At 45.2% G+C, this 18419-nt stretch overlaps 1 protein-coding gene across 1 annotated transcript in view; it reads left to right on the top strand.

Annotated features, from left to right (window-relative positions):
* The window catches only part of TSPAN7 (tetraspanin 7), a 129362-nt gene that overhangs the window by 94254 nt on the left and 16689 nt on the right, over positions 1-18419 (top strand). The window contains exons 2-4 of the mRNA XM_068962342.1: positions 11054-11242; positions 15464-15538; positions 18241-18336. Coding sequence (XP_068818443.1) covers positions 11054-11242; positions 15464-15538; positions 18241-18336 — 360 coding nt within the window. The remainder of the gene's footprint in view (positions 1-11053; positions 11243-15463; positions 15539-18240; positions 18337-18419) is intronic.

The raw sequence follows: 18419 nt of genomic DNA, 5'->3' as shown, positions 1-18419 counted from the left end.
AGCAGGCCACTTAAGAGGACGTGCAGGGAAGGCAATGGTTGAGGGCCAGTACTGTGAGTACCTATTCTGCCACTTGGTGGTGACCACCTCAGGCTAGTTTCATAGAGTTATTAGGAGGATTGCGCTAGATAAAGCATTAAAGCCCTTAGCCTCATGCTCATGCCCAGCACATAGTAAGTGCTTGTCTCCCCCACCCCCTGCCATAGTACATTTTTCTCTTTAAAAGAGAGAGAAATCTTGCTGGTATAAGCACTGCTTATTCTCTCAACTCTCAATCATCAATTATAGTCGTGGAGTTACAGCATGCTAGGCTTTGATTTATGTTTCCATTAGTGGTGATGGATTTAGGTGGGACTGTTCCATGCTTTCTCACTTAGTCCCCCTTGTGGTCAAAAGCAGACACGGATGAAGCAATGTGCTGGATAAGAAGCCAATGGGCCAAAGACTTGAATTGTATCTCAGGGCAACTGCCCGGGCCTTGTAAGAGTCAAGTCCACCACATGGCTTCCTTAGTGCCAACCCATCTCATGGCCTCCAAAGCTTTCCCTTGCTCACCTGCCTGTCATCTTATATTCAATCACTTAACTATTTACTGAGCACCTACTATGAGTGGGGCATTTCTATTGGCTCTGGGGCTACATGAATAAAACAGGGCCCAATTCCCAACCCTCACGGAGCTTGCATTCATTTTTGGGAGACAGACTAAGAAAGTAAATTAAGGAACTTCCCTGGAGGTCCAGTGGTTAAGACTCCACGCTTCCACTGCAGGGGTGCGGGTTTGATTCCTGATTGGGGAACTAAGATCCCGCATACCATGTGGTGTGACCAAAAAAAAAAAAAGAGTAAATTCAGCAGTGTTCACAGGAGATAAGTACAGTGGAGAAAAATAAAGCAGGGAAAGGAGGAAATGAGGAACGCTGGAAGGCCAGGGTTCTCGCTTGAAGAGTCATCAGGGAAGGGCCCACGAGGAGCAGAGACTTGAATGAGAGATCCTGGAAGTCCAGGCAGAGGAAGGAGCAAGTTCAAAGTCTCAGAGGCAGGAACTAGGTCAGGAGTGGTGGGGGCCGCAAAGAGGCCTGTGGAGCTGAAGTGTGGTAAGCACGGAGGAGCCGGTGGAGGTCCTGTCAGAGGAGTATCAAGGGGTGCAGGTCAAGTAGGGTCCTGCAGGCCAGGCTGAGAACATTGGCTTTGGTTCTGAAACCTGGAATGTGTGGAAGAATTTTTTTGCTGTTGAATTTTTTAAAAATTTATTTTTAATTGGAAGGGGAGGAGTTTTGAGTAAAGGACTTCGGTTTGAACAGATCACCCCGACTGGGTTGGAAAGAGAGCATGGGTGCAAAGCTGGAGGCAAGGAGAGACAGAGGAGATGGTGGCGTAGCCTAAGTAATACTGCTGGAGATGGCAAAGTGTCTTCTTTGTACTTTTCTGAGATGACTGAGGTTAATTCCCCTCCCCCACAGTATTCTGCTCCACTTCTGAAGTTTTCCTGTGTGTCTTTTTAAAAAGTATTTCTTTATTTGGTTGCCTGTGTCTTCGTTGTGGCATGTGAACTCTTGGTCGCAGCATACAGCACTTAGTTACCTGGCCAGGGATCGAACCCCAGGCCCCTGTGTTGGGAGTGTGGAGTCTTAGTCACTGGACCACCAGTGGAAGGCCCCTCTCTGTGTGTCTTACTTGGTGTGTGCAGTGTAGATATTTGATGTTGGAAGTTACTTAAATCACTAATAGAAATGGGTTTTTTCTTCCCCCATAAATCATCTCAGGAGGAAGTTGGGACCACTAAAAGGACAACACTATCTCATCATTGGTGTAAGAATCTTGTTATTGAATACCACATGCACATTTCTCCCACAGATGATGTTTTTACTCATTTAATACTATGTCATCTGGCATGATGTCTTATCCAGTTTCACCTGCAAAGAGGCATGAGTTCCCTCTAACACCCCACCGCCTCCACCCCCATCAACACTTAGACAGAGCACAGGCTTTCAGGGATTTCTTCACCGACTGACTTCCAGCTGCTTCTGTTTCCTTTTTACCTGTATGTATAAGGCACATGGATAGGTGTAGATGTTTGAAAGATGATGATCTCATATAGAAATTATGCAAAGAATGTTTTCACTTTTGGAAAAAAAAAAAAACGGAACTCCCAGGAAGCTAAATCTGCTCAACAACATAATCCCGAGAGAGACGTGTGCTCTTCGGTTACAGATTGGCATTCTGGGTCGTGTTTAAGGAATCATTGTTAGGACTAGTTTAACTGGCTTCATTCCCATGCAGTGACTCCCAAGGCCTTGGGACAGAATGAATGTCTGATTGACCTGTTGTCTGGGAAAATCAGGCGCAGGATGTGGGTGAGGCTTTGATGGAGACAAAGGACGTAAAGGACCTTATTTCCTCCCATAAGACCCTTCGAATCTTGATGGACACACAGTTAACAATACAGGGCAATACAACAAGATGCAAGGCAATACAGGGCAATACAACAATACGAGATAAATGCATGGTCAGCACCAACTGTCTGTCAACACACATCAGGAATAGACTTGTAGCTCTTGCTTATACACTTATCCCGATGTGAACTTCTTTTAAAATATCTTTTCTTATTAGCATGGAATTTGATCCCTATTTTCAGAGCACTGATGAGGGGACATGGTGTCTGTCCACAGCTCTTCCTTTGGTTGGTCGGCCCTTGCTAAGGAGGCTACGGTTTGGGACTCCTGCCACTCTCCCGCCTTTCTGTGTGTGAACTGGCCCAGCAGACTTTAAATATGAGTGAGATCAACTTGGGGGTTCCATGGAGGAGGCGTGGCATAAAGCGGGTCCCCCCAACATTGAGCTTCTGTCATTTTAGCCACTGCAGCTGGTCCTGATTTCTAAGCACTTAAATCTCCTTGTAAGTGCTGGCCCTCATTCTTAACAGGCATTCACCTATATGCCATCTATTTAAATATCTGAGTCATTGACAAAACCAGAGGTCTGAACTACATCCAGACAGTCTTAACCTCTGGTTTGCTCACTTCTTTTTACATGCTCCTGGCGCCTGGAAGTCAGAGTAAGATGCTTCCTATTAGTGTAAATAAAAGCCCTCAGTTTGTTTTAAACATTTGCAGAAACAGTAATACTTACCAATAAAAAGCCACACCAAGAGGCTCAGAAAAAGCTGCCTGATATAATGGAATGTTTCTCAATGTGCTAATAAACATGGAGGATTTTCTTTTTTATTCTGGGGCCTTTCTTAAGAGATTTGTTTAAGAGAGTGGAGACCTAAAGTCCAGAATCTTTTAGAATAATATCCAGGAAATGTGAAACCAATTCAGGACTGCCCATTCTTTATCATTTCCTAATGGGATATACAGAGTCCCTAATAACATGTTTGCAAATTTCCCATGACCCTTTGTTGAATAATGGAAGTAAGTATCAGGTGGAACTGCTTGGGCTGCATTCGAAGGGGGTGAGTTTTTCAGCTAGTAAAAGGCTGTATTTTGATAAAGTGGTCTTTATTATGATTTGAGCAGCAGCAGAGCCCTGATTTTCTGTACTAGGCCTATTTCAGGTGTCTCTAATGTGTTCAGACCCAGTTTTTAATTCAGAAATCACTGTGACCCTATTGATCCATTTCCACTACTTTCTGGGTCTCTAGGACATTAGAGAGATGGCTTGGTCTCCAGCCAGCCACCTGCATGAGCCAGTCCCCAGCTGGACTCCCCCGGGCTGAGCACAAAGCCCAGTCACACCGGCCCCTGGTAAAAGCTATTGACCAATGTGGTCTGCTTCCACCTCCTGAGATACACCCCTCCCTCACTGTCACTTCCAGCCTCAGCTCTCACCTGCATCTCGGACTCCCTCCCGAACTCCAGTCCCACATCCACAGCTGCCTTCAAACTCAGTCTTAACAAGTCAGCATTTAAGAGCATCTCAGTTCTCTATCTTCCTCTTCACAACTTCCCTAAATCTTTTTAATGATACCACTAACCTCCCTGCCACGGAATGTGTGTCCTCTTCTGTACATGTACACATTCACCCATGCACATGTAAACGTAAAAGTGACAGATCAAAGGGTTGAACTGGCTAATATACTTGCCTAGAAAGAAATTGTTGTTTGCTCACTAAGTCCGTGTGACCCCGTGGACTGGAACCCACCAGGCTCCTAAATAGCACAATGCATACATCTTATTGCTCTTAAGATGACAGTGTCATCTTCATATAAAAAGTAAAGCTTGTTGATATGCTGGTGATCTTACACATTCTTGGATGTCTGGGTATAACTACAGTGCATGACCCTTTTTCTCTTTCCCAGCAAGCACTTGTCACCTTGGAAAGCTGGCAGAACAGTCGACTAGCCTTGAATCCAGACATGAGTTGACCTTCCTGTCCCCACAGCTGATGGTTTGTCAGTCACAGGGAGGAACTAATAAACTTCCTGGTGCTTATTTGCCCAGTGGCACATGTAAAAATGCATTTCAGAGAGAATAGGCATGTCAAGTTTGAAATTCGGACTTGTATCCGAGTGTAGTTGCTGGAGGAAGCCCCGGCAATCAGGTTTTCCCACCTCCTGATCTTACTGAAGGGGGAACTGAGGCCCAGAAAGGTTAGGCAATCTGCCCAAAGTCACACAGCTTATTAGTGACAAAACTGCTTCTGAAGTGCTAGTATTGTAACCCCAACTCTAGAGCTCTTGCACTCACCTGCCTTTTAAATATGTTGAATCTCTTTCTGCTGCTCATCTGATGTGAGTCCTCAGGCCCACTGAAAAACCCCAGTAAATCCTGGTCCTTAGTCTATTTGAACGTATTAAACATTTATACAAATAACTCATAATAATAGCTTAAGTTGTAAATATGACAGCTTTACACTGTTACTTCTTCACACTTAAGAAGTAAACTTCCATCAGCTCATGGGTGGAAGCTGCTGGCTTCTCTGTCTTTCTGATTGCTTTATCCATCTCTCTGAAACCAGGTCAGCAAACTGCAAAGACTTGCTCTCCCCCACTGTCCTCTCAGTACACACACACACGCGTAAGTGAACTGAAAGCAGAGTTGGTTGGATACTTTTCCTTTTAAACCCTAACTTCCAAGGACCTGGGTTTTCATTATTGATGATGTATATGGAGTTTCTGTGTCAGGCATTTTTTCCTGAGTTACAGAATCATCTGGAATGGGGGAAGAACATTTCCCCATATCTGGGTGTCGTGTAGAGTGAATTAACCTATAAACCTCTGGGATAATTGAATTGTGGCTTTCACTTAAAATGGCTACCTAGCTGAGATTTCTGCCCGCAGTCTCTTCTGCCTGTTCATTTCTGTTAGCTTTGGATTGTGTTTTCTATCCCATAGAGCTTCTTAGGGAAGGGTGCAGCTTCTAGATAGCTTGTGCTTCTAGAGTTCAATTTTCTGTTATCTTTTTCCCCTTAATTTCATAATACATGGCTCATAAGCCCTGCCTTCTACATGAGCGTCTTCACATTATCCTAATGATGCCACAAACTCCTATTTAGTATATTGTGTAGTTAAAGAAAAAGAAAATATGTGGGTTTTACTCTGTCAAACCCAAACCTAGCACAGCCTTTCATGGGCACGAGAGGAGTGGCTACAGTTGAATCAGGAGGTCTGTGGTCTGCATGCAGAAAGGGAGTAGGCTCAAGAAAATGCCTCTTGATAAAGAAGATGTGGTATATATATACAATGGAACACGACTCAGCCGTAAAAAGAACAAAATAATGCCATTTTCAGCAACATGGATGGACCTAGAGATGGTCATACTGAGTGAAGTAAGTCAGAGGAAGACAAATATATGATATCACTTACATGTGGAATCTAATAAAAGAGTACAAGTGAACTTATCAAAAAAACAGAAGTAGAGTTATAGATGCAGAAAATAAACTTATGGTTACTGGGGGGTAAGGGTAGAGGAGAGATAAATTGGGAGATCATATACATGTGGGCGTATAAACTGGGATTGACATATACACAATCCTATATATAAAATAGATAATAAGGACCTACTGTATAGCACAGAGAACTCAATACTCTATAATGACCTATATGGGAAAAGAAGCTAAAAAAAGAGTAGATATATGTATAAGAGACTCACTTCATTGTACACTTGAAATTAACACAATATTGTAAATCAACTATGCCCCAATAAAAATTTTAAAAATAAAACAATTTTAAAAAAGCCTTCTGGGTGTGTGAAGTGGATGGCACTGCTATGTCCGTGGCCACTCTCTGAGGATGAGGGTGCTGTGAGGAGACTTCCCAGTGTCCGCAGTGCTGACCTGTCAGAAGCAAGGGGGCTCATTCCTCTCTGGTATCTGTTCCCCCTCTGTATCCACTTCAAGATGAACATAAACCTCAGGAAGTCTCTTCCAGAGCATTTCAGACACCCCTTGGTACAGTGGCAAACCCATCTATGGTTTTCTTTCAGTATAATTTTCAAGTAATGTGATCACACCAAACCTTGTCTAGCTCTGATCTACCTTCTCTGATGCTGCCATTACAGTTTTCTCAGTCTCCTCACCAAGCCTAAATTAGTAGTAGCAGGAGGTGCTCCGCTCCCTGTATATTTTGAGCTGTGTTGCAGGCACGCAGAAAATACTGAGCCACCATGAGATGCTGGGAGTTAAAAAAGACCAGATTCAGCCTGGCTGCTGCTGGTGGGCACCAGGCCTGCCCTCGTTGTTTGTGGTCGATGCAGGAGCATGGAGGTGGCAGGGCCTTCACCAGGCCACCCAGCGTGGGTTCGGCTCTAATCTGTTCCCTCCTTGGCTGCGCTGTTGGCTTCTTGCAAATTGATTCTTCTGAGAAGGAAGCAAAAGTTCCATGAGAAAGCCAAGTCAGTGACATGCTGCTTGATTTCAGAATTTAAGGTCTCTTAAGAGCTGAGACTCAAAATTGCCTTGGTGAGCTTTGAACCCACTTATTCACTGCAGCCCAGTGCATAAGAGAGAGATCAAGAGAACCTGTTCTTTACTTTGTACTCTGTGGGTGCTCACCAAGGCACATGTAGGCGTGAGTGTTGCTGTGTGTGTTAGCAGGGTTCAAGGAAAGAACATCTTGGGACTTCCCTGGTGGTGCAGTGGTTAAGATGCCACACTTCCAATGCAGAGGGCACAGGTTCGATCCTTGGTCAGGGAATTAAGATCCCGCATGCCCTGTGGTGTGGTCAAAAAAAAAAAAAGAAAGGAAAGAAAATCCTATAGTATGTTTCTTTGTCTTGCTAAGAAGCATTATTATAGTAGGAAAGATGTAAGTAAGTGCTCGTTTGCTGTGTTTTATGGGGCTTCCCAGGTGGTGCATTGGTAAAGAATCCACCTGCCAGTGCAGGAGACACAGGTTCAATCCCTGGATCAGGAAGATCCCGTGAAGAAGGAAATGGCAGCCCACCCCAGTATTCTTGCCTGGGAAATCCCACAGACAGAAGCACCTAATAGGCTGCAGTCCAAGGGGCCGCAAAGAGTCGGACATGACTCAACACACGCTCACATGCATTGCCTCTTTAGCCCTTTGCTTGTGTTTTTTTTCCCCTACAACTACCTGGCAACTTCTTCCAAGGCTCATTCCAAGTCCACCACCACTATTTCTAGCAAATACAGTTTTAACTCACTTCAGGGTCCATTTCGACCTAACCCCTTTCCTCCCTTGTCTGCTTATGCTTTTCCTCTTTCTCCTTAACAGTGTTGTGTTTGTTTGCGCCCAGTGGCAGTCTTTAAGAGGTACACTTGGAGGTCTGCAAAAATAGTCCTTTTGCCAAAAAATTTAAAAGAGGATTATTTGTATAATTGACATTATATGAACATTCTAACAAGTTGATATTATATGAGGAGACATTTTATACTCAAAGCAATGGCTACATTTGCAGAAATTATTTTTTGAAAGAAAAGGAATAAAAATGTCAACACTGCTTGTCTTAAAATCAGGATTTGTGTTAACCTTGACATACTGCATATAATCTTTGTTAGGTTATTAAATGAACTTCATGAAATCACTGCCCACAGAAGTAAAAGATAATATCAAACTCTTATACTTGGTGAGTAGTATACACTTGCCTTAAAGCCATCATGTTCCAATGATAACTGGCAATAATAGTATATAGAATACAGCTACTCAGTGTATGTATGAAGGGTAACTAAATCTTTGGGGGCAATCATGAAATCACAGGTGTCTGGATGAGACATATTCAGTCTAAACAATGCTAATTTAATGGGATTTTTTGTTTTGTTCATTACACTTACATTGTTAATATTTACATCTTTAGGCAGTTAATGCCAAAGAGGGAATTAGGGGAGAAAGATTCTCTTTAGTTTCATTTTAAGTTACCTCTCAGTATTTACTTGATGGAAAAGTTTTGTAACTGTTTGGCATGTGAAAGACTCTTTTATAAAATAGAGGTCTAAGACCCAGAAAAAGAAAATGTGTTTGTTAATGAATATTAAGCATTTATTCTAAGCCTGGCACTGTGCTAAGCGTTGAGTAATAAAAGATGGCACCATCCATACTACCTACTGTTCACTGCAGTCTTACCTCTAAGGCGTAGAGTTGAATCTTCTATTTTGATTCTAGTGGACGAAAAGCATTCTGTTTCCCTTTGGATTAGAGTGGCAGAAAAGGTGTTCAAGGGAGGTACTTTCTTTAGCAACCACCAGGTGTCAGCAGAGGACTTGGAACTCGACAACAAATGTGTTCTTGGTTTTCCTGACTCACTAAGGCCATCCCTCTTGACTTTTCAAAGGCGGTAGACGTCCATTGGCCCGCTTTCTCCCAAATATTAGTGTCAAACACTTTCTCCTCAAAATTGTATCACATTCCTTCACCTTATAAAAGTAACACAAATTCCTTGACCTTTTTCTACTTTAAAGATTTTATTTCTGTCTTTCATGGTGATGGTTCTCCAAAGTAGGGGTAGGGGAGATTCACCAAGCTCCTGTTGTTTCCACTGATCCCATTCCCCAAACTGCCAAAGCCCACTGTCAGATGATATGGGGAAAGGTGGAGTGTCTGTTCTTTTTCCTGCACAGAGAAACAATCTGATGGTGGAGCTTGATGGCTCCAAACTGCAGAAGGAAGTGTCAACAGAGAAAGTCCTGGAGATCCACTGGTCCAGGCATTTGATTCTCGTGTAGCCTGTGTTCACTTACACACATTAAGGAACGGTATGTTAATTGACAGGGGAAACCTTGGAGAGGCTGGTATTTATTTGTTTCATACAGATTTTCTTCAGTTTCTTATCTTGCCTCCTCACTCGATATTTATCTGTCTGTCTACCTATCTGTGCTTGCTTGCCTGCTAAGTCATTTCAGTCGTGTCCGACTCTTTGCTACCCCATGGACTGTAGCCCACCAGGCTCCTCTGTCCATGGGATTCTCCAGGCAAGAATACTGGAGTGGGTTGCCATCCCCTTCTCCAGGGGATCTTCCTGACCCATGGATCGAACCCAGGTCTCCTGCATTGCAGGCAGATTTCTCTATCCAACTTACTTCACTCCGTATAATCATCTCTACTTCCATCCATTAGTTCATTCTTTTTATTATTTGCCTCCTCACTTGACAAGTGGTAATAGATTTAGTAAAGTGAAGAATCTGTATGTTGCCATGCCCTCCTTCAGTCCCAACCCAGGGATTGAAGCCGCATCTGCTGGGGGGCCCTTGGTGTCGGTCATCAGGGTATAGGGTGGGAGAAGGTGCAGAAGGGCTACCGTGGATACTCAGGCCTCTTTTCAAGCCTTATAAGATGTCAGAAGTGGTGGCAGTTGGAGGGATATCCGTTCAAATGAGCTGCTCAGCTGTTGGTATACTGAGGGAGAGGCGGACTGGGAAGCTAGAGACACAAAGTCAGCAGCTGGCTTCAGTAGCTAAGGCTGCCAGGGTGCGTGACCTGCAAGGGTTGGAGAGTCAGACATGGTGCACAGCCCCAAGTCTATGCCCTGAAGTAAGGGCCCGACTGATGGACGGGTCTGTGGTTTAGTACACTGTGGGGATTTCCTTCTGGCCAATCAGAGCAATTTGACAAATCGTATTATAGCTAACTCCAGGAACTATTCAGATTCTTCTGTTGTTTTATAATGAATGAAGTATCACAAATAAGGCAGCACATCAATAGGGATTCAAAAATACTTTCAGTATTTTGCTTTTGTAGAGATTTTTGTCATGATAGTCAAAGAAGGTCACCTTGTTCTTGAAAACATCATGCAGGATATCCTTAAAGTATTCCATAAGAGATGTTATGGGGAGGGAGGTGGGAGGGGGGTGCATGTTTGGGAACACATGTAAGAATTAAAAATTTTAAAATGAAAAAAATAAAAAATAAAAATAAAAAAAATAATAAAAAAATAAAGTATTCCATAAACACATGTGCCATTGAAGAGGTCAGCTGATGTTCTCACTGTGGTCGTGACCAGTTCTGTGTTGAGCAGCAGCTCTCAGACCAGACCTGGGAAGGTGCTCAGACCTGTATCAGGATGTACTTTTAAACACATCATTGACCTGACTGAGAGATTTTTCAGAAGATAACGCCTGTGGCGTCAATAATGTGTTGTTGGTTTTCAGTTGCTCGGTTGTGTCCAATTCTTTGCAACCCCATGTACTGTAGCCCGCCAGGCTCCTCTGTTCATAGGATTTCCCAGGCAAGAATACTGGAGTGGGTTGCCATTTCCTCCTCCAGGGGATCTTCCCAACCCAGGGCTTGAACCCACACCACCTGCATTGGCAAGAGGATTCTTTACCACTGAGTTACCAGGGAAGTCCAATAATGTGTTAAGCAGCTTTTTTTTTTTTTTTTAAGTTCTTGAATGTTGGCTTGACTTCCAGTTAACATGGTACCTGCCTATGGGATTGGGTAAGGGACAGATCGAATTGTCCACAATCGCAGTGTCTTTCCTATATGATGGCTTTGGCTTATGGGCTCTGGCCTTTCCCAGTGCTTCAGGGACTCCTACAGCAAGTGTCTGCTTGTTCCCCGGAAACTGGAGTCTGCAGATTCTGGCCACGTTGCTTGGTGTTGATTCTTGTGTCTCTCAGCAGCAGTCTTACTGTCCCTTCTCCCTCCTGCCCTTTTCAGATCACTGGGGTGATCCTGCTGGCCGTTGGAGTCTGGGGCAAACTTACTCTGGGCACCTACATCTCCCTTATCGCTGAGAACTCCACAAATGCCCCCTATGTGCTCATCGGCACTGGCACCACCATCGTCGTGTTTGGCCTGTTTGGATGCTTTGCCACATGCCGTGGTAGCCCATGGATGCTAAAACTGGTGAGTAGGTCACAATGGAATACTGCTTTCGGATTCTGTTTTGTAAAAATGCAAATCACGTGAAAGTGAAGTGGCCCTTCTTGAAGCCACAGACGAGACCTTGATATTCATTGACTCTAATTTTAGTCCAGACTCTTACCTAACCTACCCTTTAGTCCCCTAGAGAGACAGACAATCCCAGACACAGCCTGGCACAAAAAATCCAGTCCTGGTCCCTCGAGGTAGATGATGACAAAGCAGTGGCCAGCAGTTCCAATAAGCCATTTATAGCCATTTATAGCAAGATGCCCTGTTCTAGTTTTGAATTCAGTCTTAGAAATCTCTTGAAGCATGTGATATGCAGCCTTGGTGGGTGAGGCAGTATCTTGAACATAAGCATCCTTTCATGCCCAAGTTCCCAGTGGAAAAATACTTCTCTGCCTCCTTGAGCTTGGCCGTGCTTGGATGCACGGGCGTGCTCTCCTCTACATCTGCATCCCTTGGCTCCATGTGGTGGGAGATGAACTAGGCCAGAGCTTCCCCACTCAATAGAGGGTTGATATGGGACCAAGTATTGGCTACCTGGACCTGGTAATAGGACAAACACAGCAGTGATGTTTCCCAAAGAGTAAGGCAAGCTGTTGAAAGATGGTTACTGCCAGTCTCAACTTTTTGGTAGACCAGTTGCCTAATTCTCTACTCTCTTGCCCATTAATGTGGAAGATTTTCATAGATAAAAGTGACTTCCCTGGTGGCTCCAGTGGTGAAGAGTCTGCCTGCAATGTAGGAGACCCAGGTTCAGTCCCTGGGTTGGGAAGATCCTCTGGAGGAGGGCATGGCAACGCACTCCAGTATGCTTGCCTGGAAAATCCCATAGACAGAGGAGCCTGGTGGGCTACAGTCCATGGGATTGCAGAGTTGGACACAACTGAGTGACTAACACTTTCAATACTTTTCATAGATAAAAGGCCACAAGGGGCTCTCCTCAAAAGACAACTTTATTTAAAAGGATGTCTCTCAGACTTCTTGTTCTCTGAAAGGGGAGAGTGGAGATTCCATGAGTGCTGTGTCTCCTGTCCTTTCTTGTTTAGCCCTAGATTGTAGTAACCCTTAATACTGTCTAGTGACAGATATGGGTGTGAAGATGATTCACTCCAAAGGACCCATCTTCCCAGTCTCTTTGTTGACAGCCTCATGGAGGTTGTGCTTGATTTGGCCACTTTCTGCCCTGCAGATCATGTGGGAAGCTGATGCCCTGGACACCACTGATCCTCCAGGTTGGTGGAAAAGCTGTAGTGAGACCATACTCAGGCACTTCTGTTGCTGTCACCTCCACTAGGCCCCTGAGTCAACCTTCACTTCTTACAGGCACTAGTGTTTCCTTTGGTCTAGGGTTGGTAGTCTTCAACTTTGATCCATGTCTAAGTCACCTGGGCAGGTCTGCCAGGGACCCACCCCCAGCCAATGGAACCAGAATCTATAGTGGTGAGGGTCTGGCTGCATATTTTCCTGAAAGCTCTCCAGGGGGCGCTATTGCACAGCCAGGGCTGAGACCCTCTTCCTGGGTACAGTGATTAGCAAGGGGAGAATTAATTCCAGAGGCAGAGACCTCTGCAAATCCACCTGTCCAGACAAGAAGGGAAGAGACTTGGAGACCTTGACAGGCCCTGACACTAACTGGCTTAAGTCTTGACGGCAAGGACGTAACCTCTTTGGGCCTCTGTCCCCATTTATGAAAGAACGCTATGGGACTAAATCACCAAGGTTTCTTCCACCCTAAAGACTATGACTGAAGCAGAAGAGGGCATGCAACAATGAAACAGTCATCTCTGGCCTCTTCTGAAGGTGGTTTCACACCACGCTTCCATTTTCTCCTAACACTTGTGAGCTTACTGACAAGCAAGCCTTTTGGGGAGTAGAGAAGTTTGGGGGTGGGGGATGGTTGGTTCCTGTTCCCTGCTCAGTGTTGTCCTGTGGGCGTACTACATTTTATTTATTCCTCACCACCACTGTAAAGTGCAGGTTGTATTTTCATATTATGTGATAAAGACTTGGAGGTGTGTGTGATCCTTGTGCAGGTTCACCAACTATGCACAGACCTGGGTTTGGAACCCAGAGAAGCTTCTTTCCAAAGCCAGGACTGTTTGTACTGCAGTATTTTCATTTGGAGAAAACTTGAACCCTACCACCTGAATGTAATGCAGGCTCTCCCAGTAGGCCTTCTGAAGGAGCAACAGCTCTTCTCTGGAAGCTTCCAGAAGCAGAGAACCTCCCAGGGACGCGAAACTGCTGATCTAGCTGAGCAAAGCAGAAGTCACTTGATTAACTGTCTCTCTAGAATTTTACAGTCCTCATTTAACCTCATTAATTGCAAAACAACTAAAAATAGCTGTTTTTACTTTATGGAGGCTCAGAGCAGTGGCCTGTTGCCTAATAGTTACTCTACAACATGGCCAGGACTCAAATCCAGGAGGATTTCTGACCACAGAGTCAAAAGTTCTTCCTCCCACCTGCCTCCTAACAAATACTCTCTCACAGTACTGTCTCGTGGAGTCTAGGCCTGGGGTGAGACTCTCCCTAGAGTAAAAGGTGTTTCTAATTGTGCATTGTACCAAGTTGAGAGAGGAAGTTGTATACATGGAGCCTTCATTTCATTACTGTGTGTTTGGTAGTGCCTGTGCTTTCAATGTGCAGAGAGACTAACTGGCATTTTAAGGCTGTATTTCCTCCTTTGAATATAGATGCCCCTAGCAGAGAAAAATAATTTATGATCCCGTGCACAGATGTGTATTTTACAAGTAAGCAATATGGCCATGTGCAGGGTACCCAAATTCCAGGGCATCACCAAGGACCATTCCCAACATTCGGGACTGGTGTATTTCATTTCAGGATGAGAAGAAGCAGATTGTAAGACATATGCCTCGTAGGAAAGGAATCAATTCTCTTTCCTTTTATCTGCTTTTCAAAGTCACAAAAATGGAAAGCCTTAATGTCTCATAAGTACCGTGTAATATCCCTGAACTTGGGCACACATGCTCATGTACATGCACACGCACACACACACGCATGCACGCACGCACACACACACACACACACACACACAATCGCCTTGGAAAGTACAAGAAGCATGAAATGTATAAGAAGCAGTGAGGGTTTTTGATGCTTGCAAACATTATTTGTCAGTAGCATAGCCGATTTGCTTTTCAAAAGGCTATCGAGTCTGCAGAACAGAGAGGTAAGAGGCCCATCGCTGCAAGGGCTGCATTCAGGCCAGAGCAAGGAAGGATGTCATGTCGCCTGTGCATATCCTGGCCGTTCTGACAAAGGAAGAGGGTTTGAAGCCACTTATAGGAGATGTGCTTAAGGAAATGGGAGGGGATGCCCGAAGGGAGAGAAGCAGCTGGGTCCCTCCGTGACTGGGTTCTCATGCAAAGGGCTGTAGCATAGAAGAGAAGTTGGGCTGGTTCTGGTGTCTCTTGAAGGCAGAGCCGACTCCAACCAGTGGAAGTTACAAGGAGGCCCACTGTGGCCAAGGGGAAGAAGGCTTTCTAGCGATCAAAACAGTTTAAAACCTGAATGAGCTGCCAGCAATGGGCAGGTGGTGGGAGTGTTCTCAACTTGCAGACTCCAAGTGACCTTGATGAAGAATGTGGTATAAAGGGCTCACGCCCCCCTCCGCCAGCACACTCTACCTCGAGGAGCCTAACATGAAGAATAGCGGATGAGAAAAGTAAAAGTGTTCGTCACTCAGTCATGTCTGACTCTTTATGACCCCATTGACTGTAGCCCGCCAGGCTCCTCTGTCCATTCGGATTCTCCAGGCAAGAAAACTGGAGTGGGTTGCCATTTCCTTCTCTGGGGGATCTTCCTGACCCAGGGATTGAACCCAAGTCTCCTGCATTGCAGGCGGATTCTTTGCTATCTGAGTCACAGTAATGGATACTTAGTTGTAAAACGCCCTTCCAGATTTCTCCCGGTGGAGCCAACCTGAGAGGCTTGATATTGGTCCCTGGATGCACTGTCCTCGGCCCATGTGCCCCCAGATGCTTATATGTATTGAATAGAGGCAAGCTAACATGGAGGGTCATGTGGGGACATCTGGCGAAGGGAGTTTTCCCACTCTTCCACCCAGGGAATAGAACAACTTGTCTAATTCCCTCTGCCAAGGAGGGACTTAGTCCAGAGAGGCAGTCTGCTCGCTCCCGCCATGTCTGACGGCATCCATGTCCGCTTGCCTTGCAGTACGCCATGTTTCTGTCCCTGGTGTTTCTGGCTGAGCTCGTGGCTGGCATTTCAGGGTTCGTGTTTCGTCATGAGGTGAGTATACACCAAGTGGAGAACTCAGTTCAAGGGTCTCTGGGGGGAGACTTTCAAAACCTCTTGGAATGTGTAAAGGGTACAGAGAGGCTAGCTGGCATCTCCAGTGATATTTGCTAGTTTCCAAATGCCACCTACTGTGAGCTGAAATGCCCAGAAAATTCTACATGCAGGAATTTTACCAAATCTGAAACCTTATTTGTTGACCCTCACTGTTTCTTTATTTAGCTGCAACATAAAAGGATTCTCTGGCTTGTTTTAAAACAGTGACCTTCCATATAGGTTAAATACCTTAAAAGCCTCTGCAGCGAGGCACGAGTGTGTGTCTGTATATCAGGATTTCTCAGAGGGCAAAGGCAAACCAGATGAGTCGTTTGCCAGAGTCCCTGTGGGGCGCCTCCTGCCCACCAGGGTAAAATCTACACCCCAGGGGTGAAGAGCCCTGTGGCTTTGCTTGGTGGTATGGGGCAAAGGAGAGAAGACAGTCATGGTTGAAAACCCCTACAGCTGCACTTTGTTTTCTATTTACATGTAAAATTTGAGACTTCTACAGCTGGTGGAAAATCATTCTGAATCCTGTTTTGTGATCATAACTGCTCGTTTCAAGGATACTGCCAGCTGTCCTGTGTCACGTGTGGCCATCTTTCCACCATTGCTGAGGCTGCTCGAGACAAATGTAGAGATGCTAATGCAGAGATGGGATGCTCTCATACGATCTGTAGCCACTGCAGTATCACTTTTCAGATGTATATACTAATGAGAGGTCAGAAAGTGTATATGCTACAGTAAATTCTGGTTCTAACCACCCCCCCAAATTCATTATTGTCCCTTCTAAACCAGGAGTCCTCATCATTTTTGGCACCAAGGACCAATTTTGTGGAAGACAATTCTTCCGTGGACCTAGGGTAGGGGGGTGTTTTCAGGATGATTCAAGCACATGACATTTATTGTGCAGTTTATTTCTCATCTCATGCTGCCACTGATCTGACAGGAGGTACCAGTCTGCAGCTCAGAAGTTGAGGACCCCTGCTGTAGATAACAGTAAAGATAGAAGCTGCTATACCTGTGTTAGGAGGGAAAGAAATAGCAAGAGGGAGGTGAGAAAGACAGCGAGGTGGCGTGTTACTGGGGCTTCTGAAGTCTGGCATCAGCTGCTCGCAGGCCCTGCCTTTGCGCTTGGCCGAGTCTGGTGAGCCTTCCTTAGGCACTGTCTGTGCCTTTCCCCTACAGCCCTGCTTTTGTCTCTACCAAATATGGCCTCTCAGATGCCAAGGCGGACTTCTAGAACTGTTTCATGTGGGTGCTGCATCTGAAGTTAGAGTCCCCCATTCTTATTCTCAGCTGACCTAAAACCTGATAAAGTCACAGCCTTGATAGCCCAATAGGTGTCCCCAATGCCTGTGTGAACCCCAGGCCCAGCTCCTTCCCGTGTGCTGTTGGGACTGGCTTCCATGTAGGGCTCTACCCCTCACGGTTCCTGATATGTAGGACCTGAACCTCCTCAGCTGCCTAAACTCTCTTCACTGAAAAAAAAAAAAAAAATACAGTGGAAAGGGGTGGCTGGGGGTTGCAGCACCACTCTTTGGCCACAAGTAGTGGGCTTCAGTTTGGCAAACACATATGAATGTGAAATACACATGATAAACACATAGGCAAACACATACGATGAGATTAGGTCACAACCTGGCAGTGTTGACTGCGAAGGGTATAGTAAAGGAAATACTGCTGCAGGCAGGGCAGCAGTGGGTGATTTCTTCATCAGGAGCCCTCAAAATGGCCCAGGCTCAAGCCTGTGTAGACATGCCCCTGCCTAAGGCACAGGCAGTAAAATTGCCCTCCTTGACCTAGGAACTCCCTGTGGAGTTTTTTTTTATCTCTTGTAACTGTCCCACAGGCATAGAGTCCAGTATTTCAGCAAGGAACATCTGCCTTGTTAGCAGAGTCTCCATGTTTAGCCCTAAGCTTCCTGCCAGGTAATAATTGTCATTTGCTCTCCTCCAGGCCTGAGTCATTTCACCAATCAGGGGGCCGTTTTTTTTTTTTTACCATAAGCAGGGTTGCTTGGTAACACACTCTGATGCTCCGCCTTCAGTAGGTTTCCAGGGAAACAGAACATGAAAGTTAACCCAAGGTCAAATGTGTTCACAGAGGAGAAAGGGTTTGGTTAACCATTTATTAACAAGTAAAGTCCATGTCCTTTAGCCTTTATTTTTTATTTCAGTAAAGACAGGTAAGTGAAAGCTGGTTTTGCCTCACTCCTGTATGGTAGACCAGGGGTCTGATTTGAGTCAAAACATCAGTCTTTTCGCCTCCCCTTGACCCCTGCCCCACCAATGGCTTGTTCTTTGTCATTCTTCTGAGAAAGGGCAGAAAAAGTCTTAGAAAGAAGGATAGTCATTAACCAATTCAAAGAAAATAACTAAAAAACCATCAGAGCCCTTCTGAATCTGACCACTTTCAGTGGCTCATTTAACTAGGCAGGGTTCCTCTGAATTGGGGGTAATGGAAACAATTTGTTTAAACTCCTGAGCTAATAAACCTCTTGGTGAATTTTCTGAGCTCTTCTGTCTCAGAAAACAGGGCATCCCCTCCCTGGCCTACATTTATTCAGAAGAGGCTATTTTGGGGGTGTAAGTTGGTATAAATCTGTGTCCACCTGGACCGTAGTAGACTGGAACCCCATCCCTCATTTTCTTCCCTAGATCAAGGACACCTTCCTGAGGACTTACACGGACGCCATGCAGAATTACAATGGCAATGAAGAGAGGAGCCGGGCGGTGGACCATGTGCAGCGCAGCGTAAGTTCCAGCTGGGAGGTGGGGCTTGCAGCTGCCTGCGAGGTTGGGGGACTTGTGGGCTGCTGGTGACACTGGACCGGCAG

The sequence above is a fragment of the Capricornis sumatraensis genome, chromosome X (genome assembly GCF_032405125.1).
Source record: "Capricornis sumatraensis isolate serow.1 chromosome X, serow.2, whole genome shotgun sequence".
Classification (NCBI taxonomy): Eukaryota; Metazoa; Chordata; class Mammalia; order Artiodactyla; family Bovidae; genus Capricornis; species Capricornis sumatraensis.
The sequence above is the reverse complement of the archived record's forward strand: the minus strand, read 5'-3'. Positions and strand labels throughout refer to the sequence as shown.